The sequence below is a fragment of the Drosophila persimilis genome, unplaced genomic scaffold (assembly GCF_003286085.1).
Source record: "Drosophila persimilis strain 14011-0111.01,24,50 unplaced genomic scaffold, DperRS2 tig00000002-arrow-pilon, whole genome shotgun sequence".
Lineage (NCBI taxonomy): Eukaryota > Metazoa > Arthropoda > Insecta > Diptera > Drosophilidae > Drosophila > Drosophila persimilis.
Window position 1 is genome coordinate 4,240,138 of NW_020825289.1, and position 27,758 is coordinate 4,267,895.

The following is a 27,758-nucleotide window of genomic DNA, read 5'->3' on the forward strand; positions in this document are numbered from 1 at the left end:
ATTTTGGCAACTGCAAATTAGAGAGCAGCCCCACACTTGGAAGCCGAGCTGGAGCTGCAATGCCGACTGGCCTGCTAACAGGAACTGCCACCGAACCGATGCGGGCCGGGGCGAAGGCAATCAAAGCATAATTATTGATAATAACAGACGCCGTTTTGATGGGCCCTGACATGACTCCGACTCAGAGTCCGAGTTCCCTTCCTGTTCCCCCTCCCCGCAATCCGGTAGCCACACGCAATACTCGCCCCGAAGCAATCGATGGAGAGCGCAGAGTCTCCCATTTCCACTCGACATTCTATGTACCAGTTCTATGCAAAACCCGAGATTCGGCATCGGGAATCTGGTTTCGACAGCGTTCGGGATCGCTTAATGAAGTTATTAAAAAATTGCACTGCAATAATTTCTTTCGCCCCAGCCCCAGCCGCAGTCACAGTCACAGGCACTTCCCCATCTCCGGCCCCATCCCCCTGTTTCCCCTGTCACTCCGAATGGCTTCTGGTTGGCTCACATTCGCATTCACATCCAACTCTGGCAATTAACTTGTGTTCAGCTCGTGTCTAAGCATTCAATTCAATCTTAACTGCCATCGAATGCCGCATAAATCTTGAGAGCTTAACCGGGATCCTCCCGGACCCGAGCCCGAACCCGACTCCGACTCCAACTCCGACCAAGACTCCCAGTTGCAGTCTCAGGTCCAGTCTTCGCGGCGTGTTAAGGGGGCGGTGCCACGGAGAGACATTTACGACTTGTTCGGACCTCGAAATGACAAAAATTGATGTCTTCGACGGGCAGGAGAGAGGAAGAATTTCCGCAGGTATTTTTGAAAATATTTTTATTTTCATTCCCCGGACTGTTCTCGGGAATACTCAAATTGAATGGTCAGCGCGGATCAGGGAAATACTTGGGGGGAGTTTGGGGGCTTGGGAAATATGTGTGCTTCCCAGGAATGATGGGGCCACAGAGGGGCAGAGGGAGATTGCCACAGAAGAGGTCTTGCGGCACATTCATATTGATTTTGGTTTTAATTAACAAAGCCATTAGGAGCACTTGGCCACAAAATGCAACAGCCTCGCCTTCACTGCCGCCTGACAAATGCCCACATGTCTTGTAGGCGTGGCAGAGCCGTGGCACTGTGAATCGGCTCTGTTGCAGATGCAACTTAATTACAAAAACAAAGTGCAGCCAGAGCCAGAGCCAAAGCCTCGCGATGCTGATGGAGATGGAGCTGGTGACGATGGCGGCAACTTGCATGACTTGACGGCCCAGACAATTGGCCAACTCTTGCCGCTTGCCGCTTGCCGCTTGCCACTTGGCAGACGGCGCCAGAGAAGTACGAGGCAGCCACAGCCACAGCCACAGCAACAACACTGGCTTTGTGATTTATTTATGCATGGCGATAAAATATGATTTTGTTATCGTTTTTGTTATTTTAAGTTTTTCTGTTTCTGTTTTCAGGTTTTGGCTTTACTGTTTTTTTGCTTCCACGGTAATGTGAAAATAAAGCAAGGCCATTAAGAGGCTCCTCTCCCTCTTAACATGTTCGCCATGCTAATTGCCTCGAACCCCACGCGGAGGAGGGGCACTTGGGGGCAGAGAGGCAGAGAGGCAGGCGTGCTTAGACCATGTTTATGCGCATTTATGGCCAACACAACTGCCTCGCATATTAATAGGGTTTTGTGAATTCTGTACCCTAGAAGAAGGTAGTGCGGCTTCGACCCATCGTTTGGCTGCCAGAGGAATATTCCAACATCGAAGGGCATCCAATGTTTCGGCTTACAAGGCGATCCCTTCTTTTCGTTGCTTTTCTGCTGCTTTGAGGCATTCCTTTCAAGCGTCTTAAGCTGCTGTCAAAGTGTCCGGAGGGCAGAGAGAGAAATTGAAATTGAAATCAGTTTGGAGCCCACTCCAAACGACTTGTCTGCGCCCACATCAAAGCGATTCGTTCAGATCAGCTCAGCTCAGATCGGAGTTTCCTATACACTGTACATCAAAACAAGAAACAAGTGCGTTTTTCTAAAGGGATTGTTGTGGATTTTTGGGATTTATTTGGCCAAAAGTTGACACTTGAGTGACAGATCGCAGATCGAGACAGACAACAGAAAATTCCTCAGTGGAGAATATAGAGACCGCTCTCTGATCTGCCTCCCCCTACCACCACTAGATCTAATTAATTAAACATTTAACGCACTCACACAGACACGCAAGGCAATAAATTAATGCCTAGGGAAGGGGCATGCGGCATGCGGCCTGCGGCAGCGTGGAGGCAGTCGCGTAATTTTTATTGACAGCTTCACTTTTTGCATTTAAATTGCCTGCATGCCACTGGATGCGGCAGCCGTGGCAGCAGCAGCCTGCATTAACACTCTTTGCATTCCTGCTTCGTTAGCTCTTGAACTTGCCACAAGCTGGTTTCTGGAGCTCGCTACCAGCGCGGAGCAGCCAGGTAGCCGGCAGGCAGCCGGCAAGCAGGGGCAGGTGACTGAGTGCGATCCTCCGAGAGTGATAAGCGGACCGGCCGTATCGGAGGCGGCAAGTAGTTGACGCTTCACGCATTATCATTGTTTGAACGGGGATTAGACGGAGCGACGCGGTGGACGTTTTGTCCCAGCTGGAGTCTGGCGTTGAGCATGTGGCATGGCGAGTGGGGCACCTTCTAATCGGCTCTCTCATCGCCATCCGGCGGGTAAATGACAAATCAGCAATATCATTCGCCTCTCCAGCCCATCCTCACAATGCAGAGACCTTTTCGCTGCAGCCTGCAACCTGCCGCATCATTTAACTGTCAGGGCATCTCATAAAATGCAATTAGCAGCTAATTATTTTCGCCATGCTGCCGTGCTGCCAGGCTGCCAGTTGTCAACGAGCCGCAGAGAACAGTTAGTGCTAGAGTGCACTTTACCGTTTTAGCTTTTTGTCAAACATTGGCCCAATCACAAGAAACGAACGGCTGGCCAGCCAGGCGGCCCGAAGTCCCGAATACCCTGAAAGAGGCTCCTGTGAGAGGAGAGCTATTTGATACGATTGTCATCTGGCAATGTGGCAAGATTATTTGGCGGCACTTATTCGTAATTTATGATGTGCCATTCGATTATCATCTGAAGGCAAATCAGAAATGTTTTGTACCCTTATCATCTTCTCTGTGTACAAACCTCCTGTAAAGGTGTTTGTGGTTTTGTTCCTCACAAATGGCTAGACCTACCTTCCAACCACTACCCACCATTTTTCAAATATTCCGCTCATTCGAAAGTGCTGATTGGTGCTATGGCCAAAAAATGTTAAAAAGTTACAATACTGCGGCAATTGGTTTGCCTCGTAAGCTATATACCGATTTTCTGATCTAATAAAGCATGGAAATGCGAACTCTGCGAACCGATTGGTATCCGCCTTTCTGTTTCGGATGGTCTAAAGATATTGCTAGAATGCGACTACTATATTATATAGCTCTCACAAGAACGAAACTGAGAGTTATGGTTATCTAATGACGGGATAAACAAGTCTGAATTATTTTTAATAGCCTGTGATGAATCGATTGCTTTAAGGTTGGATTGGGCTGCATGTAGGAGAATCTCAAGCTTCTGGCCAACACCGTAATACCCTGTGCACTCTTCCAGAGCCAACGAGATACTCCAGAGAGCTCTCTGCGTAGGCAGACGAACACAATTTCTTTGCTGCTGGTTTTGTTAATGGCCAAGAAATTAGATTCCAATTTCAGTTGGCCATAAATCAAAATAAGCCAACATGCAGCAGCAGCGGCAGCGGCTGCCACAGCAGCAGCAACAACCACAAGAGTCTGCTTTATTACGGTTAATTTGTGAACAGTTTTGTTGAGATGCAAGCCACATAAATCAAATCGGATTTGGCTGGACTGGACTGGACTGGACGCCAGTCCCGATCCCCCCTATGCCGTTGCCGATGACGATCCCGATGCCAATGCCGATGCCGACATGTTTTAGCATCCAAATGTGTCATTAATAATTATAGTTTTCTAGTCTTGAATGCAGTTTTGCTGGCCCTGGATAAGCGGATGATTTATGCCCTGCATTCTGTTCGGAGTGCCATCAAGTGGAAATCTCACAGCTCGAAATTTGAGGCTTCAGGCTGACCTTCGAGGCAAATGTATCCGATGGATACACACGGCAGAGAGACTCAAAGAGGTCTGCCAACACTCAAAGCGTGATTTCCCGCACTCTGTTTTTTCATCTGTTTGCATTAGTGCGCTACGGTACGGATCCACGGCCAAATAAAAATCAATCAATGCCAATTTGTTTACCGAATCATCGTCAAAACCAAAGCAGACCCGAGTTCCAAACCACTCGACCTAACGGATGCCGTGTCCGGGCGGGGAAGAAGAACGAAATGTAATTATGGTCAAAAACAAAATTGAGCATAATCACTCCGGCAATAAAGCCAGCATTAATGTAGTATAAAAATCGAAGCATCAAAGCAACAAAAAGTCGTAGAGAGAAAAAAACCCAAAGACGACAAGGAACAAAAAGCATGGATGGTGGAAAAAAAGAACAGAAAGAGCCAAAGACACGGCTTCAATTAAAAAATAAGTGCGGAAAGGGGCCACAGGTAGGGGCAGGCGAGGTATGGGGCACAAGAGGCACAGTGGATAGAGGCAGAGCAGAGAAAACAAGTTCATAGACCAAAGACAACGACCGCAGAAGCAGCAGCCAGCAGCCAGCAGCCAACAGCCAGGCAACGTCTCCAAATGGATGCCGTAGGCCTCCTCCTCCTCCTCCATTTGCTATTCCTCCTCCTCCTCTTGTGGAACACACACAGCCAGGCGGTGCTTGAGTTGGCGATGGAGTTGGTCCAAAGGAACGGGGGTAGTGGGTAGGTGTAGTCTCTGTGGGCCAGCCTGGAGGTGGGAATGAGGGAATGAGGGAATGGTGGGCGACCCAGAGCAGCACAGCACATGATGCGTCTGCTGGCCGTTTGTGTTCTGTTCTTTGATGTATTGGCAAACAAAGTTTGGAATTAATTGGTGTCCGCTTCGAATAAAAATTAATGCCCTGAATCAATTACCATGAAAACAAATTGGAACTTTGGCCACAACACACCTTCTGCGGCGGCCCTCTCCCGGCAACCCTCTCCCGGCCGCCCCTGCAGAAAATTTGCATTGATGATGCAACTAGGAGTGGAAAAGCTGCTGCAATGCGTTCTCCTAGCCATAACATTGAGCTGCTTCTTCCACAAACCTGATCAGTGTTTTGGTTTCTGCTGCTGTTGCACGTTCGTTTCCAGCGAAGAGTGTGTCTGTGTCTGCGTTCGAGCTCGCGGTGTCTTTGGCTCTCAGAGCTGCCTCGGATGAGTGTTGCATTGGGGATGGGATGGGATGGGGCCTCCGCTTCAATGTTGCCGCTTAGCACACAAATTGCTGGCATAGTTGTTCTGCTGTTTGCAGCTGTGAAAATTTGCACGCTCGGAAAACAATTTTCCTGCCCGTTACCAAAGCAGAGCAGAGCAGAGAAGCCAGAGGAACTAAGCAGAAATGAATTGGAAGAAGCTGCAGAGGCAGAGCCACAAGCGATGTGGCAGCAACATATTTGCCGCCCAACCTTTAATTGGTTTGGTTGTTACCCAAAGATAAGCCATATACAATGATGCAACTTTCTAAACTGGCAAATTGAAACAAAAAATTAGCGGGCAATCGGTAGAGTACAGTTGCCTCCATCCGGCAATTAGTGCCACTTGGCGTATGCGTAATAAAGGCACCCAAGCCCGGCAGAGACCACCCTGTCGAACGGAGGCAGAGGTGCCATGGAGTTGTCGGGAGGGGGGAGGACTCACATTCTTAATCAACTTTCAGGTTGAGTGCGAACAAAAAATTGTTTCCCCGCCGCTACCGCTGCCGCCTGCCGCTGCCGCCTGCCGCTGCCGCCTGCCGCTGCCGCCTGCCAAAGTCAATAAAAATGTCAACACGCCAAATGTCATGTTGACAAGGCAGACGCGGCTGAACGTGTCGTGGTCCATGCAGGCAGTCAGTCACTATGGGAGGGGGATAGTGGGGCCACGGGGAATATGGACATTCTACCCCATAGAAACTTTACGAGGTTTCCCATCCGTGCCGTGTCCTTTCACTGCCAGCCAGTTTTATGGACAATTCAAAAATCGTTTATGACAATCGCAGCGAACACGAAGCTGGCGAAGCTTTTTAATAAACTTTTGTTCTTTCTGCTGGTTTGCCTGCTGTTTTGTGGCCCTGCAAGGGATGGTAAAACAATAAAAGGACATGTGTAGAGACAGGTACAGAGAGAGGAGCAGTCCTGCCACATAATTGCTGTCCAGCTGAGAGATCTCGTAAAACTTAGACGGAAACCAGTCTTGATGGGAGTACAAACGCACCTGCCGCAGGCGTATGTGCCAGGAGGGAAACACATACAAGACGGAAGCCGTACAAGAACCTGCTTTTATGTTGCACGGTGTAACTTTCGCTGTAGAAATGTTCAACCTCGGATTGTTAACACAGACAGAAATGTCGACATTAACCCAAATCACACAAATGACTTGAGAAAACCGCACACAAAGTGCCAAAGTGATTTGAGGCTAACCTTTTAAGCCATTGTCTGTCCATCGTTTAGGCCGTCTTTGGCCGGGCATTGAGCCGTCGCTCATCGCTCGAGAGCTTTGGCAATTTGTCAACGCGTCCCGTCCGCCGCATAATGATCATTCATTGGGATGATGCCAGATAAAGCTCCGATCTGGCTAAATATAGGCACTGACTCTGCACCAGACACCAGACAGCAGCTGCAGCCTCGGCTCCCACCTCCAGTTGCGGTTATCAATGGCCCTCCCTCTCCTTCTCGCTGGATGCCGATGCCGATGCCGATGCCGATGCCTGGCTTTGAACTAGTTTTCGAAAAGGGCCCTAGAACGGGCAGAAAACCAGTTCTGGGTCAACGACTGCCAAAGTAATTGGTGCGAAGGGAGAATGGCGAATGGAGATCGGAGAACGGAGGGTTCTACTGTCCCCAGTCCAGTCGTCGATCAATGCAAATACGAGAAGTGGCAGGCAGGCAGCAGCAGCTGCAGATCGGAACGCGCGCTTTTATGCTACCAACAATGTTGCGCAACATTTGTGGCACGCACACATACAGCAGCACAGCACAGCACGTGTGCTTCTGCACTTTCCATTTTGTTCTCTGCAGGCCTTAATGACTTCATAGACTGCCTGCCAGACCAGGCAGCAGAGACCAGGCCTACCTGCAACCAAATTGAAACTTGCCACAATTGCTGTGGCAATTTTACGCAATTCGTTGCAGTCGTTGCAACAATAAATTTGCAGAGCAAAAACAACTGTGGGACAAAAGGAAAGAAATGCAGGTCGCCAGAGTGGATGTCTGGATGTGGTCTTGGAAGTTTGGATGGGGCTGGAAAAAGTCGTACTATAAATTTAAACACGGACCCGCAGGCTCCCTCCCTCTCTCTCTCTCTCGCTCTCTCTCTCTCTTTCTCTGTATGTTTCTGGGTGCCGCGGGCCGTCAACAAATTTTGTGTTTAGGCACAGTTTCGGTTGGCTTTTCATTTGTGGAACAGTTGGAGATTGCAGCGGCTTGGTGCTGGGGAGCTCTGACTGTGGTGCCGGTCGGTCCCCAGTGCCCAGTCCCCAGTTGGGGCCGTTTGTTTGGCCTGGTAATTTGAGTTTGAATGCAGCTGATTTGACAGCGGCCAACACTTTGGTGCCCGCCGTATCCAGCTGGGACGCTGCACGTGCATGTCCAGCGACTTTTGATTCGCATTTCCATTCCCGTTTCCCCCTCACAGTCCCCTCACAATTACAGTCCTCAGACTCAGTCCCACGCCTCGCCAAAAGCATTCTTTTGCGTCGAGGGTACAGCATTTTCTACTTAAAAATTCAAATGTCAAACGATTTTTGTTGGCTATGGCATCCATTGAGAGTCAAAATCTGCGCAATTAATTTGCTGGCAAACCGCAGCAACCGCTCCACACCATTTATTCGCACTCGCATCCAGATATTGACACATCAGTGGATCCAGCTCCAACATCCCTCCCCCCCTCAATCCCTAGCAACTCCCTATGGCTGCTCGACTAGAAATGGAATTGGAAAATGTTGAATGTTGAATGTTGAATGTAGGGAGAGAGAATGAAACAAAGAATTCACTGGTTGGTTAAAACAACAAAAGGGCGGACAGCATTGTTTTGATAAAACGCCCGCATGAACTCCACATTTCCCCAGTTCGGGGTACAGTCGACGCCCCCATCCTTGTCCCAGCCCACTCAATCCCCTTCCCTAGTCAAAGTTCTACACGAATGTGCCTGCACAGACAATGCACAGTTATCCTTTGATATAGCAAACTGGCATGAAATGGTGCGTGTTCATTTCCCCGATGTTGGAGAGCCATGCTTAATGCTCTACAAAACGGCAGTTTCTGATTTAGGGAGTGTTCTTAAAGCTCAAAGTACTTTTTCTCCAAGCTTTAACCCACACCCAGCCATTAGTCTGATGATCACTAGCCATTACAAAAGCTCAGCAAAACCAATGCCGCGCTGAAAGCTCCAGCCGCTGACGCCGCAGCGAATGGATTGCAGGGCATCCAGGACGAGCTGATGCGATAACAATGTCAGGCTTTAACATGAATGACAACGGCGACAGCCCTGCGGGCTCGGGCATGGGCTCGGGCATGGGCTTGGGCTTGGGGCTTGGACTTTGGGGCCGGGGAACAGCGCCAGACAAACAGCAACAACGTCAGCAACGCGAAGCTGGCTGTCGATTTGTTTGTGTAAGTGCCATGAAGCGTATATTTTTCATTTGACGTTTGCAAAAACAATTCCCTTTCCTCTCTGAAGCAAAACAGAAAAAAAAAACCAGAAACAAAAACCATATATGAGTAAAAAACTCATGAAAAACAAACTAAAATTGACAGCTTGTTCAGAGCGGCGGCGAGCAGAAATAGGAAGTGAAAAACCGCATAAATCCGGCGACTTACAAAGGGAATACAATGCGAAAATGATTGCCCTGCGGTTTTATATTACATTAACAATTTGATACGATCCGAGATCTCTGCGGCGAGAGATTAACCTCCAACCCGCCATGTCTAAGCCCCATCCATGCAGGAAACACTTTAATTGGGATTTTTATTAAATTTGAATTAGTCAAGGCTCGACTCTAAAGTTGTTCCACCTCTTCCGCAGGCCCATCAGCCGGACGCCGCTAACGCAGATCTCCTATCTGCAGAAGATTCCCACCCTGCCGCGCCACTTCTCGCCCAGCGGATGCCCCCAGGGCCTGCCCCCGCCGCCGGCCTTGGCTGGCTGTGGATCCGCCTTGGGTCTGCCCAGCAGCTCCTCGGCCAGCGCTCTGTATGCTGCCCAGAATGCGGGCATGCTGCCCACCTCCCCACTGCCCCTGCAACGCCACCAGCAGTACTTGCCACCCCATCATCAGCAGTTGCCGCCGCTGGGCGCAGGACCAGGCCAAGGCCAAGGCCACGGACTCGCTCTCGGACCGGGAGGAGCTGGTCTCCCGCAGTATTCGCCCGCTGTTTCGGGCTGCTCCTCGACCGCCAAGTACTCGAACGCCCAGCTTCCTCCGCACCACCACCAGCTGTCGCCAGCGCTGTCCACCCCGTCGCCGCCATCGCTGCTCCATCATCCCGCCGCGGGAACGTCCGCCTCGGCACACGCTCCCTTCCTGGCCGGCCCCCACATGGACATGCAGCGGCAGTCGCATTCTGACGACGACAGCGGATGTGCTCTGGAGGAGTACACATGGGTGCCACCTGGACTGCGACCCGATCAGGTGAGTGTCCATTTTAGTGAGACATTTTAGAACTGTAGAGCTCCAAAATTCACGTAATGTGCAATGTTATAGCACTATTGCCTCGACTTGAGGGCCCTGCACTTGAATTCCTTTAATTTGGCCCTCAAGCCCTATTCCAATCCAATGGATGCCTTCGCCTGAATGTGCGGCATGCAACGCCAAGGGCGAGATTTGTGGGCTGGCGATAAGCGAAATACTTGAGTTATTGTGCGTTATTTTGTCACTCGGAGCGAGCTGTAAATAAATACACGCGACGAGGCCATAAATCAGCGAGCCATAGCTGGGATCGCCTTCGCCTTCGCAGATGATAGTCGTATTCCTCGACTTAGAGAGCGCATAGCCCAGAGCCCAGAGGTGGCTGGCCGGCCGGCGGCACTGGCACTGACTGCAGACTGGTGACTGGTGACTGGGACCGGCTTATTGGACTGTGTCAATTAGGCGAAGGTCCACTGTGTCCGTCTATCTGCGAGTATCTATCGAATTAGATTGCGCTAATGAAAGCCGGGACTGAGGCTGGCACTGGGGCCATGGCCATTCTTCAATGCGAATTTGACTTTAATGGCCAATTCAATTGCGGCAGAACTCTTTGCTGGCCATCGTGCCTTTTTCAATTATTTGCCAGGCGACCGAAAAAGCGAAACGAACTCGTAAATTATTCGCGTGAAATATGCGACAATGCCAAATAAATCTTCCACAATCTTCGCCAGCAGAGGCCCCCAGCTTGGTCGCCCCCATCCTGCACCATCCCCCATTTGCATCCACTCCCAAATCTTTTTTTCGTGTATATTTTCGCCATTTTCCACTGAACTTTTTGGCTTCCGTTAAAGCCGTCGTCCCATCCCATCCCCTCCCCTCCCCTCCCCTCCCATCCCATTCCATCCCATTGGGCCTATCAAATGTCTAGCATTGCATTTCTTTTTTCTTTCTTTCGGTTCGGGTCGGTTCGGTTCGCTAGCCTTTTTCTGTGACTTTACAAACAGAATTGAAAATTTATTTACAGCCATGTGGCAGCAATTTACGTTGATGCGGCATAAGCCATGTGTCAGTCACTCGCTGCGAGAGTTGGCATCTCCCTATCCCTCCAGCCTCCGTCCTCCAGCCTCTGTCCTCCGACTCCGACCGGCGAACGGAGAACGTTCTGCAGCCTGCTGCAAGCGTGGCCAATAAAGTTGGCTTAGCACGTTGTGCACCTTTCAACCTGGCTCAAATGGGGAAAAACGAAAGAAAAAGGAGGAGGGAGGAAACCAGAATGAAGCCAGAGAGAGGGAAATCAACGTAATAAAATCAAAAATCTTTACCCGCTGTGCCGTGGCTGTGGCTGTGGCAGCCGCGGAGTGCGACGAGTACGCCGAGCGATCTCCCAGGCTAGGCTCTTAACCCTTTGCAGAATCTCCTCTCCCCACCACTGCCTCCTCGGTTAACTGTATTTAAGCATTCCTCAATGTATTTCAATGTGGCTTTTTTTCTCCCGCAGGTCCGCTTATATTTCTCGCAAATACCCGACGACAAAGTGCCATACGTTAACAGTCCGGGGGAGCAGTATCGTGTGCGACAATTGCTGCATCAACTTCCGCCGCATGATAACGAGGTGAGTACACAAGAACGAAGTTGGGGGGACTCGAACTACCTGCCCCATGCTCCAGGGACTCGCTGGACCTGTCAATTTCGTGGCATTTATCCAAATGCTCGAGAGCATCGCATGGCGGCCGCTTTATCGTGATTGAAACCGACTCGAATTACGGGCTATGACATTTCAAAGTCAAATTGTCTGGTGATTTTTCCCACTCGCACATACACATACACACACACACACACACCATGCCACCCCACTCCCTTGGCACTGTGTAACCTTTAATTAATCGGGAAAACAAGTGCAGCCAGTGCCTGTGCCTGTGCCTGTGCCCGTGCCGGTGCCTGGGACCCAACTGAAGAGTTGGCTCTCGGTATTTAGAGCAGACGCAAAAACCACAAAAAACTATCCAAACAAAAAGGCCTGAGCGGATTCCCAGATATCAGTAACGTGGGCTGGTGGGACGGTCCACTGCCACTGCCAACACTGCTAACGATGGCTAGAACACTCATTGAAGGCCAAACTGGGTGCCCGAAAAAATAAGTGGAGGCAGCCGAAAAAAATTTGCATACAACACACAAACGAGACGAGACGGGATGCGATGGGATGGGATGGGAGGCTGACCGCAGTGGCTCCAGATGGGGCAGCAGATGGGGCAGCAGATTCCGATGGAGGAGATGTAAGAGATGGAGGAGAAGCGTTGATGGGCAGCCTTGGCTACCGGCTACCGTTTTGCCTTTTGCGGTTTGCTTTGGGCTTTGTGGGTTTGTGGATTGTGGATTGGTGGGGTCTGGGTATGTCTGGCCACTGGCCACTGGCCACCCCACTGACTGCTGATGTTGGATAGTCAAAGGCTCGCAGCCTTCAGTCGAGACAAACAATCTCCGCCTGTTCCATGTATGCGCTTCTTGGAAAGATCACTTGAGGCTGCTGGCTGCTGGCTGCTAGCGGCCTTCTGCCTTCTGCCCACGGATTCTTAAAGATGTTGAGAGTCTACTTGAACATATGATTTCCCTGTCCAACGAACAGTCAAAAGAAAAGGGGGAGAGAGGCTTCCCGAACGGTTTTCAGTTACTTTCTGTCATTGCAGGTTCGTTACTGTCACTCACTGACGGATGAGGAGCGCAAGGAGCTGCGCCTCTTCTCCACGCAGCGCAAGCGCGATGCCCTCGGACGCGGCAACGTCCGACAGCTGATGAGTGCCCGGCCATGCGACGGCGTAAGTACATATACCTGCCCCACATTCCCCATCCACATTCACATCCTCCGAAGTCCAGCTCTGATCCCAGACCCAAACTATTTGCAGTGCGACGAACTAATCTCCACGGGGGACATTGCCGTGTTCGCGACGCGCCTCGGTCCCAATGCCAGCTGGCATCCGGCCTGTTTCACGTGCTGCATCTGCCGCGAACTGCTGGTGGACCTCATCTACTTCCACCGCGATGGACGCATGTATTGCGGGCGCCACCACGCGGAGACCCTCAAGCCCCGCTGCTCGGCCTGCGATGAGGTAAGCCCTGATCCTGATTCTACTCTCATTGCGGGAGGATTACGAGAACCCTGTCTTTATCGTCCTAGATCATCCTGGCCGACGAGTGCACGGAGGCCGAAGGACGGGCCTGGCACATGAACCACTTCGCCTGCCACGAGTGCGACAAGCAGCTCGGCGGTCAGCGGTACATCATGCGGGAGGGCAAGCCCTACTGCCTCCACTGCTTCGACGCGATGTTCGCGGAGTACTGCGACTACTGCGGGGAGGCCATTGGCGTCGATCAGGGGCAGATGAGCCACGACGGCCAGCACTGGCATGCCACCGACGAGTGCTTCTCGTGCAACACGTGCCGCTGCTCGCTGCTCGGACGCGCCTTCCTGCCCCGCCGTGGGGCCATCTACTGCTCCATCGCCTGCAGCAAGGGGGAACCACCGACGCCGTCCGACAGCTCTGGCACCGGCATGTACACCACCCCCACCCCGCCCACGCAACGGGTGCGTCCCCAGACGCGCATCACCAGCAGCCACGCCTCCAGCTCGCCGCCCATGTCGCCGCAGCAGCAGCAGCAGCACCAGGCGAGCTTTAACCAGGCCATGTACCAGCTCCAGACTCAACAGCTGGAGGCGGCCGGAGGACCAGTGGTCGGCGGCAGTCTGATGGGACTGGGCGGGGAACTGTCATTGCTGGAACAGGCCAAGCAGAGCCAGAGCCAGAGCTACGCCACGTCCGACTCGGACGCGGGTGTGGTCAAGGATCTGGAGCACTGCAGGAGCGGCGACCATGCGGGCGGCGGGGACTTCACCGACTTCTCCGGCGGGCGAACCTCCAGCACCTCGCATAACATGTCGCCCATGAATTCTCCCGGAGACTTCCAGCCGCACCTGATGCCGAAGCCCATGGAGCTGCAGCGCGATGGCGTCTACAACTTCAACGAGATGTCCTCGAATCTGGACACAGCCTGGCCGGCTAAGCCCCCGCTGGGAGCCACCCACAGCTACCAGCTGCAGCGGCAGCTGATGGAGAACCAGCACACCTCCAGCATGCCAGAGCTGGCGGGGAAGGGTCCAATGCTGCAGCACCAGATGGCGGCCCACTTTGGTCAGCAGCCGGCGCTTCATTCCTCCGCCCAGCAGTTCCAGCACGAGTACGCGGACATCATGCACCCACCGCCCCCGCCCCCCGAAAGGGGTGCCGTAGGAGAGGTGCCTGAGCTTCCGACGCCCAACCTGAGCGTCGCCTCTACGGCCCTGCCCCCAGAGCTTATGGGCTCGCCCACACACTCCGCCGGTGATCGCTCCCTAAACACGCCCCTGTCGGCGCACTCGGCCACGCACGGCCCCACGCACCCCGTGTCCATCCTGAGCGGGGCCTCCTCCTCCCCCATGAGCGGAGAGCCGGCCAAGAAGAAGGGCGTCCGCTTCGAGGGAATACCGGACACATTACCCCGCTCCCGCAGCTACTCCGGCAATGGAGCTGGCACGAGCGGGGGAGGCGACAAGGATCGCGATCGGGATCGGGAGAGGGACAGAGACAGAGACAAGGGGGGGGATAAGGATAGAGAGAGTGGTCGCCATGGGCCTGGACATTCCTCGAGGCGTAGACGTCGCCGCAAGTCCACCTCCTCCACCTCGTCCGGAAACCACCATCGCAGTGGCAGCGGCCACAGGTCGCACTCCACCACCCGAGCAGACACCTATGCCCCCGCCCAGCCGTTGTCCTCCTCCTACCAGGGCCCACCCTCCGTCCTGCAGGCGGACAGCGAAACCGCCCACAAGTCGCCGCGCCAGCAGAGAGAACGGGAGCGCGAGGAGTCGGCAGAGGAGTCGGACGTATGCTCCACGTGCTCCTCAAGCTCCTCCAGCTCCGAGGACTACATGATGATGTACCAGCTGCCGCAACGGCGGCACTATGGCGGGGTGCGTGTCAGCTACGTGCCCAACGATGCGCTGGCATACGATCGGAAGAGGAAGCCCGCCGAGATGGCCGGCGACAAGGACAAGAACTGCATCATCTCGTGATGCTGCCGAACCCGAGGCCATTTTAATTAGAGCTGATTGCCGAGGACTAGGTCCAGGTGGAGGTGAAGGCGAAGGCGCAGGCGCAACAGAGAGCAGGCGAAGCGTGGCAAGGAGGTTATTAATGAGGCGCCCTGGGCACTCCACTCCGATTCGAGCTGAATGCCGACGCTAACGAAGTAGCCACAGACCCTGCGAGGGATCATCAATTGTCCAGACCAGACCAGACCAGAACGGAATGGAACGGAACGGAGGCAAGAACTCAAGAAAGCAAAGCAAAGTTCAACTTGACATTAAGGCACACAGAGAAACATATGCAACTCTATTAGAGGACGAAACCATACAATAAGAGCCAGCCAAGTGGGCTCAACACTGTTCCAAATACACATCCCTAGATAAGCGAAAAGATTAAGATCATCTTGAAAACTATTTTTATATATTTTATGCATATTTTGGAGATAAGCCTATTTATACATATGTACATCCAGAAAGTAAGAGAGATATATAATTAATTGTATTTATTGCATCCACTACATATAGTACGCGTATATTTACTAAATGCGATGTGGCATCTTCGGAGCCGATGCTACACGATTGGGCTAATGATAAATGTATTAAAATAATTCTACTTTAAGCCAATAAATTGTATTGCATTCTCTTGAATAAAGAGTTCAAAGAAGGTACACAAACACAGACTATTCTATAACTTAGGAAATGGAATTTTCCGAGGGTCAGTCGACTCAGGCCTGATCTTGGAGCTGCAACTACAAGGGACCCGCTACTCGCATCTGTAATTATGCATCGGATAATGAATACAAATTATGCATGTCGGGCATTTGCATTTGCATGCCGCACCACCACCAGAGGCAGCAGCAACACGAAAATTAAAATCGAAACTACTCGTACTCTTGCAACTGACAGCCAGAGAGTTCTGCCTGCTAATAAGTTGATGGCAAATTATGGCAGACTCCGACTCGGATATGGGAGCTGCAACTCAGGGATGGCATAGGGACTGTGGCAGCAGCGACGACGACAACAACGTTGCAACGTTGCAAGACCCTGCTTGGAGACCATTGAGGTACGGGCAATCACATGCATGCAACGCTTGCTGCAGGGCGTAATTAGCAAGCAGGGATGGGGACTGGAGAGGAATGTCGAGTCAACTCCTCCTCCCGCTGCTGGCCTGTTGTCCGATGCCTGGTTTGCTGGTTAGAATCAACATAGTCGCGCCTCGACCATCGACCATCGACCATCGAGCATCGGTTGAGCAATGTTTGCTGCCGCTTCGGCGGGGAGTCAACAAAATCATTGGCAGCTGTGTAATTTGTGGTAATGCTCCCAACTATGTCGCCAGGTCCGGCTAATGGCCACTTAATAATGCTCTCACTCCTCCTGCATGCCGCATGCCACCTGCATGGATCGGGTCGGAGCGATGCGATGCGACCAAGCGATAAGCGACCGAAATTGTCTGCGTCTGGCATTGATAAGCCAAATGACTTTGGCGTTAACGCACACAGACACACAAAGCCCCTTAGAATGAGGGCATGGGGTAGAAGCAAGGGTGCCACTCAGTTCCCCCCCAACTCCCACTGCCATCTGGATGCTGGACAGCAGCCGAGGGCAAGGACTCTGCCATCTCCGGGCATACGCAACTTTTGCAATTGTAATTTCGTAAAGTTTCTCCCCGGCTGCTGGGGATGGGGCGCAAATGCATTTGCCAGATAGATTTTTGTTGTTAGATGCCATTTTTCGTTATCATCCAGCGACGGGCAGCAGACAATGGGGAGGAGAGCTTTCACTGCTTTCACTCGATGCGTGTGCGCCTTTGTGCTTTATTGCATGTCATTTCCGTTGCCGTTGCCGTTGCCGGTCCTGCCCCAGTCCTGCGGCACACTTCCGATGATTGGTATGCTCCCGTAGTCTGGCTGGCATCCTGGCAACGGCAATGCAGTACAGCCACTACGTTTATCCTGCCACACACACTCACACACACACACCCACTTACACACAGACAATCGTACACTTGTACATCAGATATGGCAGAATTTATATTCGCATTTCCGACGCTCATTTTTATCATGACCGAAAAGTCCGAGTCCGAAACCACACACAGGGCAAAGAGAGAGAGAGAGGGCACCCCGAGAACAAATTGTAATGTGCAGCTGCCACAGTACTTATTTGCGGCCACGGTCCTTGCGCTGGGAGTGGGTGGGGTGGGGTGAGGTGGCTGCCTTCTGGCTGGACAAATAAACAGGAGTCGAGGATGGCGCACTTTTATTGTGACCTGCGACAATCTGCTGCTGGCATTTCTGGCTGCGCTTTTCCAGGCGATTGTTTTATGCGTTTTCAATGCGCTTTCCCCTGCTTTTACTGCTAAAAGCCATTGCAATGATGTGGGAAAACGGCCAGATATTAAAGTTGGCAGTCGGAAGCAGCAGAAAACACAAGAGGCTGCGGAAATCCATATAAATGTACATACATATATATGCCGCTTTTGATTGTTAAATTTGTCTGGTTGAAAAACTGTGCAGCATACTTTTGGGCATCTGAAATAGGGGAAAAAAACTATTTATTTAATCATTTTAAATCCAGTGAACCGCAAAATTCTCCTTTTCCCATTTTCGATTAGTTAAAAATGCACGAAAATTGACAGCAGAATTTATTATGTCTGACCAGAAGCCGAGGAAAAAATATGCTGCACAAATAACTGAACTGAGGTCAATTTTGCAGAATTTCATAACCGAAATGTTATTAACTCCAGCAGAATGAAATGAATGAAAAGAGGAGGAAAACCTGTATAATTTATGTGGCCCACTGGCTAGCTTATTATTGCAGCCATTTCCCGCATTTTTAGCCCCGTCCATCCGCCTCACATCGCATCACCCCCTCCACCGATGGGTCCACGGGACTGGGGCTAATGGCGCAGCTTTCAGCAATTGTTTACTGGCCCATTAATTAATACAAATATAAATTGGCAATATGAGTGCGTGCTGCCCATATACCCACGTACGGAAAAACAATGAATCAAGTGTAGGCCCGGATCCGAACCGGTCCGGACCGGACAGGGCCAGACCATGCCCGTGCCAGGGGCTTGGTCGGGCAAAGCGCATAAATAACCACGAAATGGCCGAGTAAAAACAGAGCAGAAGAGCAGAAAAAAAAGTGTATGTATGTATTTACACCCTTCGCCTGGGACGTTTAATTAATTTTTAGCGTGTTTCGCAGACGTAGCGGCGGCGACGGACGGGGCCTCGAAAAACAGGCCGGAAAAAAAGAAACAATTATTAATATTCGCCAGAGTCGAACACTCGCACAGCCCACACACGTTCATGCAGCCATTAGGGGGGATACATCATCATAACTAATAATAATCATGCGCCAGTCCCCACCCAGACCCTCCCCTGGAAGGACCTCGGGCTTAAAGAGATAGCGAAAGTCAGAGAGTGTCGAATTAAATTAAGCATTATTGATGGGGGGGAAGCTCCGGCCGTGTCTGGGCCAGTGGCCTGCTCTCAAGGCAACTGTTACCGTCTGGTATTTATCGCATCATACTCTGTGCATTAGACGAGTCCAACAAGTCAGACCCTGCCTCACCAGCCCTAAAGAGGCAGCCGGAAGACACTGTGGGTCCACAGTGTGCCAAACACAATGGCAAATGGAGGGCAAAGATGCGACTCTCAAGGACATTATTGCGGACGCTTTCTAACCACTGTACAACTTCGTGTGAGGCATACCAATATCGGACCAGAATCATTAGCCGTTGGTGCGTTGGTCTCTGTGTAATGTGCAAATCTAATTAAAGCTGCACTGCCCATGGACTGGACCCAGATAGCCCCATATGGGGGGAGTGGGTGGTTGCGGGGGTAGTTGCTTTGGTCAGTTGTAGCCACTGTCCACACAATAAATGCCACAAATAATCATAAAACTAATGCCACAGACGGTTCGCAGCTCCTCTTGCGCCCAGCTGCCCTGAGAGCTGCTGGCCAAAACCAGGCCCTGACTCTGACTCTGCTCTCCGACTGACTTTCGTCTGTGTACTACACTGTTGCGTATTTATTATAGTTATATTTTTCCCTTTTACTCGCCGGGTGGCTTCTTCATCCGTATCTTCCTTGTATCTGTATATATTTCGGTCTGGGGCTGGGGCTGGGGCTAGTGCTGGCTGGGCTTGGCTTCATATTTCATTATGAATTTATGATCGGCGGTGCTTGTAATGTGTTTATTGGCCAAACTCTGGATTTGGCTCTGAAATACGTTTATCCGCTCGGTCCTGGGGCTAGCTTTAATGCGAATTTCTGCGGGAGAACACTACTTTCTTGCCCCTGAAACAAAAAACATATGTTCTTGGCGTTTTTTTGGGAAGCTCCAAGGAGGATGGAGACTCTTAATTAAGTCGGGTCTCCCGCTTCCGATTCACTGCTTCGGTGGCCTAAGTAGCTCCGCTCCGCAGAGCCATCTAAATAATTAAAATATGCAAATGCCGCCTAATCCGGCCAAGCGACACGTTCACGCAGACAAAACAAAACAGAACAGAGCCGAGTATAGCTTGGATACTATTTGATATAGGAGTACGACTGGCACTGGGGACAGTCCAACAGCCAACAGCCTGCGATTTGCTTAAATTATTCATAGCCATGCAGTTGGCCTTGGCTGGGGGTGGGGAAGGGATAGGGGAAGGACCGATTTTGCTGTAAGGTAGTAAATTAAATAAATGACTCGCCGTGAAAGTTTCAACGATCTATGCCGAAACACTGTGCAGCAATTAATTCCTGGGACTGCTGCTGCTCTCCATCGACGCCCAAATATATGCTACAGTTTTTCTGGCCCATCCTCCCACTTCCGCTTTGCTGGCATTTCATTCCCGCCCCCTCCCCGCGGCCTTAAGACTCGTCTGGCTAAAATATTCAATTATCGAAGTGGTGCATAGGCTCTGGCCCTGGTCTGGCCAACTTTGCATCGTTTTGCTTAATTGTAAAAGTTTTATGTGAGGCATTTTTTAAAGCCCAGCCCCAGCCCGGAAATTTTATTCGTGTTTTTTACAACTTTTTCTTTACCGGAATGGAATGTTGTTTTCCGCTTCCGTTTCTGTTATTGTCAGAGAGAGGGAGAAGGGAAAACATAATTTTTAATTTCGTGTGCAGCGCTTTTTATTGGTTTTTAATTTCGTTGCTTCAGACATGGTCCGCCGCTTGTCCTTCGCCGGCAAATGTAAACAGCATATCCTTAGGACAGGAGCCAGAGCAACCTACTGCAGCAACAAAACCAAGAAATGTGCTACACGCTTCGTTCTTTCTAGTGGCCCATTGGGTTGTCATAAAGCGTTAGCGTTCCCAACGATATCATCATCATCGGGGAGCGGGTCGGCAGACACATTTCCCAAGGAGCCAGAATGGGGCAGTCGAGTCCTTCCCGCTGCGTGCAAATATGCTTTGTCTATAGCTTTCGTTTTAATTCTTTTTCTGCTCGTCTTGCTTTTCTCTTTGCCGCTGTGTTGCTGTTGCTGTTACTTTTTCATTACTTTGGCTTAAAATTGATATGGAACTTTTTGCTGGCATTCGTCCGGGAAGAGGTGCAGCCAGCCACCCACAGCCGTGCCATCAATACGCTTCATGTTTATTTTACCAGACACAAACACACACACACACACACAGACACACATGACGGACTCCGCACTCCATCGAGCTGTCTGTCTGGGTCTGCGTCTGCTCATGCGATTGTGGCCAGTTGTTTGGTCGTCGTCGTTGCCGTTGTCGTTGCTTTCATGGGTTTTTAATTACGACAAGAATAACAATATCATGTGGTCTCTGAGCTAGCCAAGCTCTTTCTGGCCAACTTTAAATTCACTGGCACGACAAGCTGCAGCTGGTCTTCGTTTGAAGACAATCTAAATCATAAATAACACGTAAATTTCAAGAGAAAATATAAATCAAATGTTATTTGCATCTCCCCTACGGTTTGAATTCAAAATCAAAACTTGACTCTGTCCCGGGAGGGGTGGCATAATTTGATTGCAGAATCGTTTATCTGTAAACTTTATTATCGCAGGCAGCAGGCAGGCAGGCTGGCAGGCAGGCTGGCAGGCAGCATCATCCGCAGCAGACGGAGTCCACAGACATTCTCTTGGATTTGACTCATTGTCGGAATAGCTGAAATATCGCTTAAATATTTGATGTATCATGCATATGCCATGAGCTGTCCCCCCACCCCCCGAGAGGTAAGCCCAAGAAAAAACAACCACTCAACGCCAAAAAAAGAAGAGGAGAAAAATGTAAAGCAAACATTGCGCATACGCCGCGCGGACCCCGCAGGCGGCAAAGCAACACTTGCTGCCAGTCGCACCCCTACAATGCCCTGTCTGGTGTGCTGCTCCGTTCCTTTTTGGCAGGTGGCACTGGCACTACGCTAAAGCGCTAAACGTTGTTTGCCATTCGGATATCGGGAGTTATAAAGCATGAAATCAGTGCCAGCCACCGCCAGGAGATGATGAGGATAACGAGGAGATGGAGCAGGGATCCGTGAGCGTCGAAGCGAAGGTACAACTTGGCGGCATATTTAAATGTGGCTGCGGGGCAGACACTGAAGTTGGAGTTGGGGTTGGAGCTGATGGGGTTGCAACGGAGCACAGAATTCGGTGTTTGCCATTCGCTTACGGACAGACCCCGGCAGACAGTCAGAAATGTGGAAAATGTCTCCACAGTTCGGCTCTTACTACAGACTTCGTTGTGTTTGGAATTTCGGTTAACAGGAATTTCGCATTTCCATCCGATAATCAAAATCTTGATCAAGTTCTAGGCCTGCCTGCCAGAGGCTCCACTTGGGTGGATGTTCAACTTAAAGTTTGGGGCAAATTAATACCCACAACAAATGGCATTTTCCCTCTGTCTTGCCTTCTTGGCATCTTTTTAGAGACCGCAGGCTTTTGCTCTTAATTTTCCGCTTGTGGTTTTTTATTTTTGTAATTTTCTACTTTGTGGCTGCAACACAGAGCGAGAGAGAGGGAGACAGAGAGTGGTGGTAAGGTAGTGGTAAGGAAGAGATAGAGGTAGAGAAAGGGACTCTCTGTTGTGTAATTATCTGCTTATGCTTCTGCTCTTTCGCCGGCTCTTTTCTGTCTTTTGTGCCTGTCATTATTGTGCCTCTGCCGCCTGCCTTATTCCGGCATATAAAGTTGTCCGCTGTTTTGACATTTTCCAGGAAAGCTGCTTAGGCAACAGTCGGCTCCAGGTCCAACTCCATCTCCAGCTGCAGCTCTTGCTCCAGCTCCAGCTCCAGCTCCAGCTCCAACTGAAACCTGGGCAACCGGAAATTGCATAGAAGCGGAAGTAATCGGCAACGGCATAAGAGGCCATCATACCATGGAGAGGAATGGGGCACTGGAGGAGAACCGAGAACCGAGAACCGAGAACATCTCTCTGTAATTTGGTCTTGTAATTAGCAAAACTGTAATGACCTCCATCGCGCTTCCTCCCAGCCTCAGAAACTAATCGAAACTGTGGTCACGGAGGAGCACAGTGGCAGGCTCTTGGGCAACCATTTGAGTTGCACTTCAATTACTTGTTTCAATGCCGCAATTACCATTCATTTGGCCAAACATAATGTGTCCTTGTCAACGCTGACTGCTCTGTTTCTGGCTTCTGTCCTGGCCCAGGCTTCGTCTCCGGCTCTGCCTCCTGCTCTGTCCTGCCTGGAAGATGCCTTGTTGTTTGCACCTTTGCTTTGGCAATTTACACATGGCAATGGCACTAATAAATCAAAAGTGAAAATGCAAATATTTTCCAGGCAAAACCCAGACAACAACACCCAAGCGGGAGCCGGAGCCGGTGCCAGAGCCAGACAAACATCCTGCAGGAGGCAGACTCCTGAGTTGTTCAACTCCATGCAGATGGGGCCGAAGAGGGCCGGGACCAAAGGCTGGCGATTTATTGCAGGTGACTGGTGGAGTCTGCAGTGCATTGGGGCAGGGCAGAGAGAGAGGGACTCCCACACAGAGTCATCAATAAATAATTGGAAAATGAATGCTTTGCTTATGAGAGATTTTGCAAATGACCCAACAGACAATGGATGGAATATTCAATGGCATTTCAAAGGGGGAAGCCTGAACATTTTAGATAGAGCCGCAGCCAAATTGATGGAGTGGCAACTTCCGGCACTTAAAGTTGAATTTAAGCCCTGATCTAAGTGTGTGTTAAGCGTCACATCAACCCAAACGCTTAACCCGCATCAAATTCGCATTCAAATGAAATTCCACTCTGCCAACCGCAAACACCCAACAAAGTTCAGCGCCACAGCAAATGCCACAATTAAAACGAAAATTAACAGCAAAAGCAAACTGTCAATACAACTGTCACTTCTGACAGCCAGTTGACAATTGCAAATGAGCACAGGACGCAGGACACGGTATACAGTACACAGTGCACAGTGCACAGTGCCCAGGACATGGACATGTTGTTCATGAAGAGACGCCAACGAAGCCACTTGGCTGAGTAGAGGGCTTCGAAATAAACTCATTATAGCAATTTATGCAAACGGCTCCAACCGCAATTGAAAATCCATTTAAAATTGAAAATGCCACCAAAAATTGTGTGTCCCTGTCCACGTCCTGCTGCCGTCCTGTTTGCCATGTTGTGGCTGCTCCTCTCGTCACTCCCTTGCGCCCTTCCGGCCTTCTGGCCTTGGTGTCTGCGTGTTGTGTTTTTGCGAAGCTGCCTCCATTGATGCATATGAATTCAATTATAAAACAACGTCACCTCTGAGGCGAGTGTCGAGGGAGGCGGGAGGCGTGGCAGGGACTACCAACAGCAGTAACGACCATGAACAGTTCTCTAATGAAACCATTTTTTACCGAGGCAAAAGCCAGGGCAAAACTTGTTAATTTTATGCAGCAAGCACAACAATGGAGACACACAGGACACAGGATACGGCCACTGTCTGCCACATTTACATTTCCGTAGGCATTTGCATATTCCCTGCATAAAAATCAAAGGATCCACCGAGGAGCAGCGCAGGAACTATGCGGCGAAAAAGCGAAAGCCTAAAGGAAGTTCACATTTCTCCCAGAACATTGCGGAAGGCGTATCGCGTAGGCGTTCACCTGCCACCAAATGGCGGGCAACAGCAGGCAACATAAATAACAACAGAGCTACACACAGTACAGCACAAAAGGCGTTCGTTCGCTCGGCGGTGGCAAGTCAACTGGTCCCCACTTGACACCTCATAATAAAATTAAGTATACGCCACTCGAGCCAAACGATAGGAGGAACTGTTGTTGCGGGTCCTGCAGTATTGTTATTTATGCGCTCGCCAGGACACCGAGCAGCGGCACAGCGCGCTGTCCGGGGGTCCTTCAGCTTTCCTCGGCGCTTTGAAGTTTATTTGCGTATTCCGCCGCTCATTTCAATTTCCCAAGCGCGCCCTTCGCTGTTGTTTGCCTCCTGTTTTCCCACCGTTTTAGTTGTTTTCCTTTGTTGTGGAGCAGTCTGCTCTGCTGCATGCCTCTGGCAATTGTTTAACTAGTTGGTGTCAGTTATAATGAATTTTAAATTAAGTTGTTATTGCTGTTCGGCTGGCATTAAACGATCCAACTGCTGCTGCTCCAACTGCTGCTGGCCTTGCTGCTGCTGTTTCTGCTGTTCAGCCAAAAGCCGTTTATTTGCATAATAAAGGACATGACTAATGTTAATTAAATTGCAGCAGACAACGACTAGGTTTTTGGGCATTTTAATTAAAAGCGCAAAGGAGCTCTGCCGAACTCCAATATGCAAATGAATACAAAAATTCGATTCGGCAGCCCCAAAGTATGCAAGGGTTTATACACACAAATAAGTCGGGAGATCAGACCAAAATTATAGCCGAAATAATTGAAAAGTAATTATGTAAATGTCATTCGTAATGCAGCATCAATGTGTGTTTATAATTGCCATTAGAATACACGAAATCAATGAAAAATATACAGATAACGACTCTTTCGATTAAATGGGAATGCTATACCCATTTCTGTGGCATGGGATTGAAAATACACAAGCAAATTCAATTTTAGAAGCACCAGAATTCCGAGTAATTTAACCAGCAGTCTCTGTTATTAGAGTGAATTTCCACTCTGATGTTTGCCAATCAAGCTCACTCGTATTTGATGTACAATTTAATTCCATATCTGTACCACAGAATTCGTTTAAGCTGCAAAAACAAACCGAAAACTTTCGGTTGGATTTGACTACTTCCCTACACGTTCGTTTGACTTTATTTCAACGATAACATTTTGCTTTAATCTACAATCTATTTTGTGTAACAATCTGAGAAGCCAATTCAAAGCATTTTCCCTTTTTACACGAGGACACAGAAGCCAGTAGCCAGTAGCCAGGAGCCAGGGTTTTGACTCCATGCCAGAGCACTACGATTGCAAACAGTCCGATTAAATCCTTTCAAACGAGAAGCATATGCAAATGGCAAAAAGCTAGGGACCGTCAGGACTAGGACCGCCAGCAACAACTACAGAAACAACTTTTTGCATTACTCAGATTGCTGGCACTGTGCAAGGGATTGGGGGTTGAGGAATGCTCTGGTCTCTTTCAGCTCATTTATTGGTGACGCCACGCAGCATGGTGAAGTAGGAGTAGGACGCATTCAGCAGACTCTGAAACATGGCCAAAGTCATGGGGTAAACGTTGCCAACTCTTATCTGAAAGATGAAATGGAGCGTACAACGCACCGGATGCCCGGATTAGAATCATAGAGTCCCAAATGAAATGTATCGCATTCACGCGAGCATGGCGGCACCCACCTCCAGTGGACATTGGGTTTGCATCAAGAATATCAAGAGAGTTTTGCGAAAACGCATGTTACCCTCATACCAGGGCACATTGTAGACGGCATCCGCCACCAGAGCGTTCTACAAACATTCCAGAAATTAGTCAGGTCAGAACAGAGCAGGAATGTCCAAAGAGATGCTCATACCTCAATGACCAAGTCGTTGGCCCGATTGTAGTAGGTGTACAGCACATAGAGCATGGTGAGGATGTACATCACGATCGAGACTATTTGGGTGGGTGAAGTAATCTGAAAGGACAGCACAATGGTGGGCTATAGTCGATGTTCCGACTATGGGATACCCGTACTCATAACGAGCTATAAGATTATAAATCTAAAGTTCGGCAGACAGACTGATGAGCGGACACTTTCACACTTCTTACTATATTCAGGCAGAAGAGAAGAGAGCAGATGATAGAACCAAAGACGATTGCTTCGATGGCCACAATGAGGTTTACCAAGTTGTTTAAGTTACGCACATAACTGAAAGAGAGAGACGCTCAAGCCTGACCGAAAGGTGCACCCAGCGCTCACGTTCACGCTTACCCTAGCACTTCGATGTAAAAGCGAATGCAGGCGGTCAGCCTTTGATAGCGTGCCCCAGCGTCCTGCTGCTGGCCACCAATCAGCGACAATTTGTGCACCAGAATCCGCAGCATGGCCCTACCGAAGAGGGCGAAGCCCGCAAAGACACTGACAAAGGGCATGTACAGGACGCTGAGGAGCAGGGGCGTTGGAATCTGCAGCAAGTAGAAAATTTCATAGACGGGCGTGCGGGTCATGTCCAGCAGTGGAAGGGCCACGCCAAAGGGATGACCTGAATGGGGGAAAAGGAGTCCGTATAAGGTAAGGATTTCTGAGGCCAGTCACTCACTTCGCTCGTCTTTGAAAAGGGTGAAGACCAGGGCCCCAACAATGTCCAGGAAGGAGGCTGTCAAATTGAAAACGGCCAGGCGATGGGCTTCACGCTCCGCCTCCAGCAGGATGGTCCGACTGTATTCGTCGCCAGAATCGAGTATCCATCGATAGAGCCTGAACAGCTCCTCTAGAAATTTCTCAAACTCCCGACGCTTGATTATGACCAGCCACGTCCGCATCAAGGAATTGAAAATGGCCGCAAAAAAGAACAGGTTGAGGAGGAAAGCGGGCAGGTCGCTCCACATGCGAAGCAGATAGAAGAACTGCATCAGATTCATGGCGCACACGGGCAGTACAAAGGCAAACTTCCGCCAACTGGTGCCCGGAGTGGGATACAGCACGGCCATGTATCTCCAAATCCTCACGTTGATCCCCACCAAACCAATGTCGTCGATTGTCGTTGCCATTTATATTTCTCCCACTTTTCCTTGTGCTCCTCCACTCTGTTAGATCCACTTCGAAATGTGCCGCAAAGTGCTGGGCAAATGTCTTTTATTCTTCTCGTCAATCGACGCCCTCGAAGGGTGGCAATTTGCGGCTTGCGGATAGGCATTGGGATTGGGTACTCGATTAGGAATGGGAACTGAAACCATTTGCCAATCGTCATTGCGAAGTCTATAATTTAACTAATGGCCTAATGATGAGTGTGATGTAAGTGACGTGGAATTGCGTTGGCTTTACGGCCTTACGGCTTTACGGTGCTGATTGAAAAGCCTCCCCGGAAAATTAGCATGTGACATTTCTATACATAACTAAGTCATTTATTTTACCATTGAAAGGGGCATTCCTTAGCCAGTTGGGAAAAACTTTAAGGATTCATCAAGGCTTGAAATTGCTCAGAATGAGCCCTAGTACCCGTTTCTCTACAACTTTATGAAATATCTCAGTTTAAATCCAGAAAATAATCTTCTTGAAAGCAGTTTCCCCAATTGCGATGCCTCTAGTTTCACTGAACCCCCAAAGTTGTTTTTTTTTTTTGGCTGTACGAATGGAAAACCATTCCATTTGTATAATTTGGTACCTTATTTGATGGCGGCTTTCTTAAATGTTATCTATTCGTTGGCAGTCAACCCCCTAATAAGTTGCCACAAGTCTTTTCAACAGGTTTTGCCTGAATTAAAGTTGATTTTTGTGTTACATACATACAAATACGCATTTAATTTTGCAATCGAT

The 27,758-nt window shown here is 50.0% G+C and overlaps 2 protein-coding genes across 5 annotated transcripts in view; one reads left to right on the forward strand and one right to left on the reverse strand.

Annotated features, from left to right (window-relative positions):
* Positions 1-15,547, forward strand: part of LOC6590905 (protein prickle) — a 52,843-nt gene extending 37,296 nt beyond the window's left edge. For 3 of the 4 annotated variants that reach the window (XM_026984984.1, XM_026984983.1, XM_026984985.1), the window contains exons 2-6: positions 9,160-9,766; positions 11,262-11,375; positions 12,448-12,576; positions 12,664-12,867; positions 12,936-15,547. In XM_026984984.1, coding sequence (XP_026840785.1) covers positions 9,160-9,766; positions 11,262-11,375; positions 12,448-12,576; positions 12,664-12,867; positions 12,936-14,867 — 2,986 coding nt within the window. In that variant the 3' untranslated portion in view covers positions 14,868-15,547. Of the gene's footprint in view, positions 1-8,728; positions 8,748-9,159; positions 9,767-11,261; positions 11,376-12,447; positions 12,577-12,663; positions 12,868-12,935 lie in introns of those variants that run through there. The other variant, XM_026984986.1, reaches the window with a different exon arrangement.
* Positions 15,548-25,329: 9,782 nt separating this feature from the next.
* Positions 25,330-26,992, reverse strand: LOC6590910 (odorant receptor 43a). The gene is made up of 6 exons (XM_026986270.1): positions 26,542-26,992; positions 26,214-26,484; positions 26,042-26,150; positions 25,815-25,916; positions 25,642-25,749; positions 25,330-25,539 (listed from the first exon to the last, which is right to left on the reverse strand). Exons 1-6 carry the CDS (start codon positions 26,990-26,992, stop codon positions 25,435-25,437), a joined length of 1,146 nt encoding a protein of 381 aa, XP_026842071.1. The 3' UTR covers positions 25,330-25,434.
* Positions 26,993-27,758: the final 766 nt, after the last annotated feature.

Bases quoted from the DNA above. Each gene is read 5' to 3' on its own strand.
- LOC6590910 (XM_026986270.1), bottom strand. From the start codon at position 26,992: ATGGCAACGACAATCGACGACATTGGTTTGGTGGGGATCAACGTGAGG. The intron at 26,485-26,541 runs GTGAGTGACTGG...TCCCCCATTCAG, and splicing joins CCTTTTCAAAGACGAGCGAA to GTCATCCCTTTGGCGTGGCC. The intron at 25,750-25,814 runs GTATGAGCATCT...GAATGTTTGTAG, and splicing joins CCAACGACTTGGTCATTGAG to AACGCTCTGGTGGCGGATGC.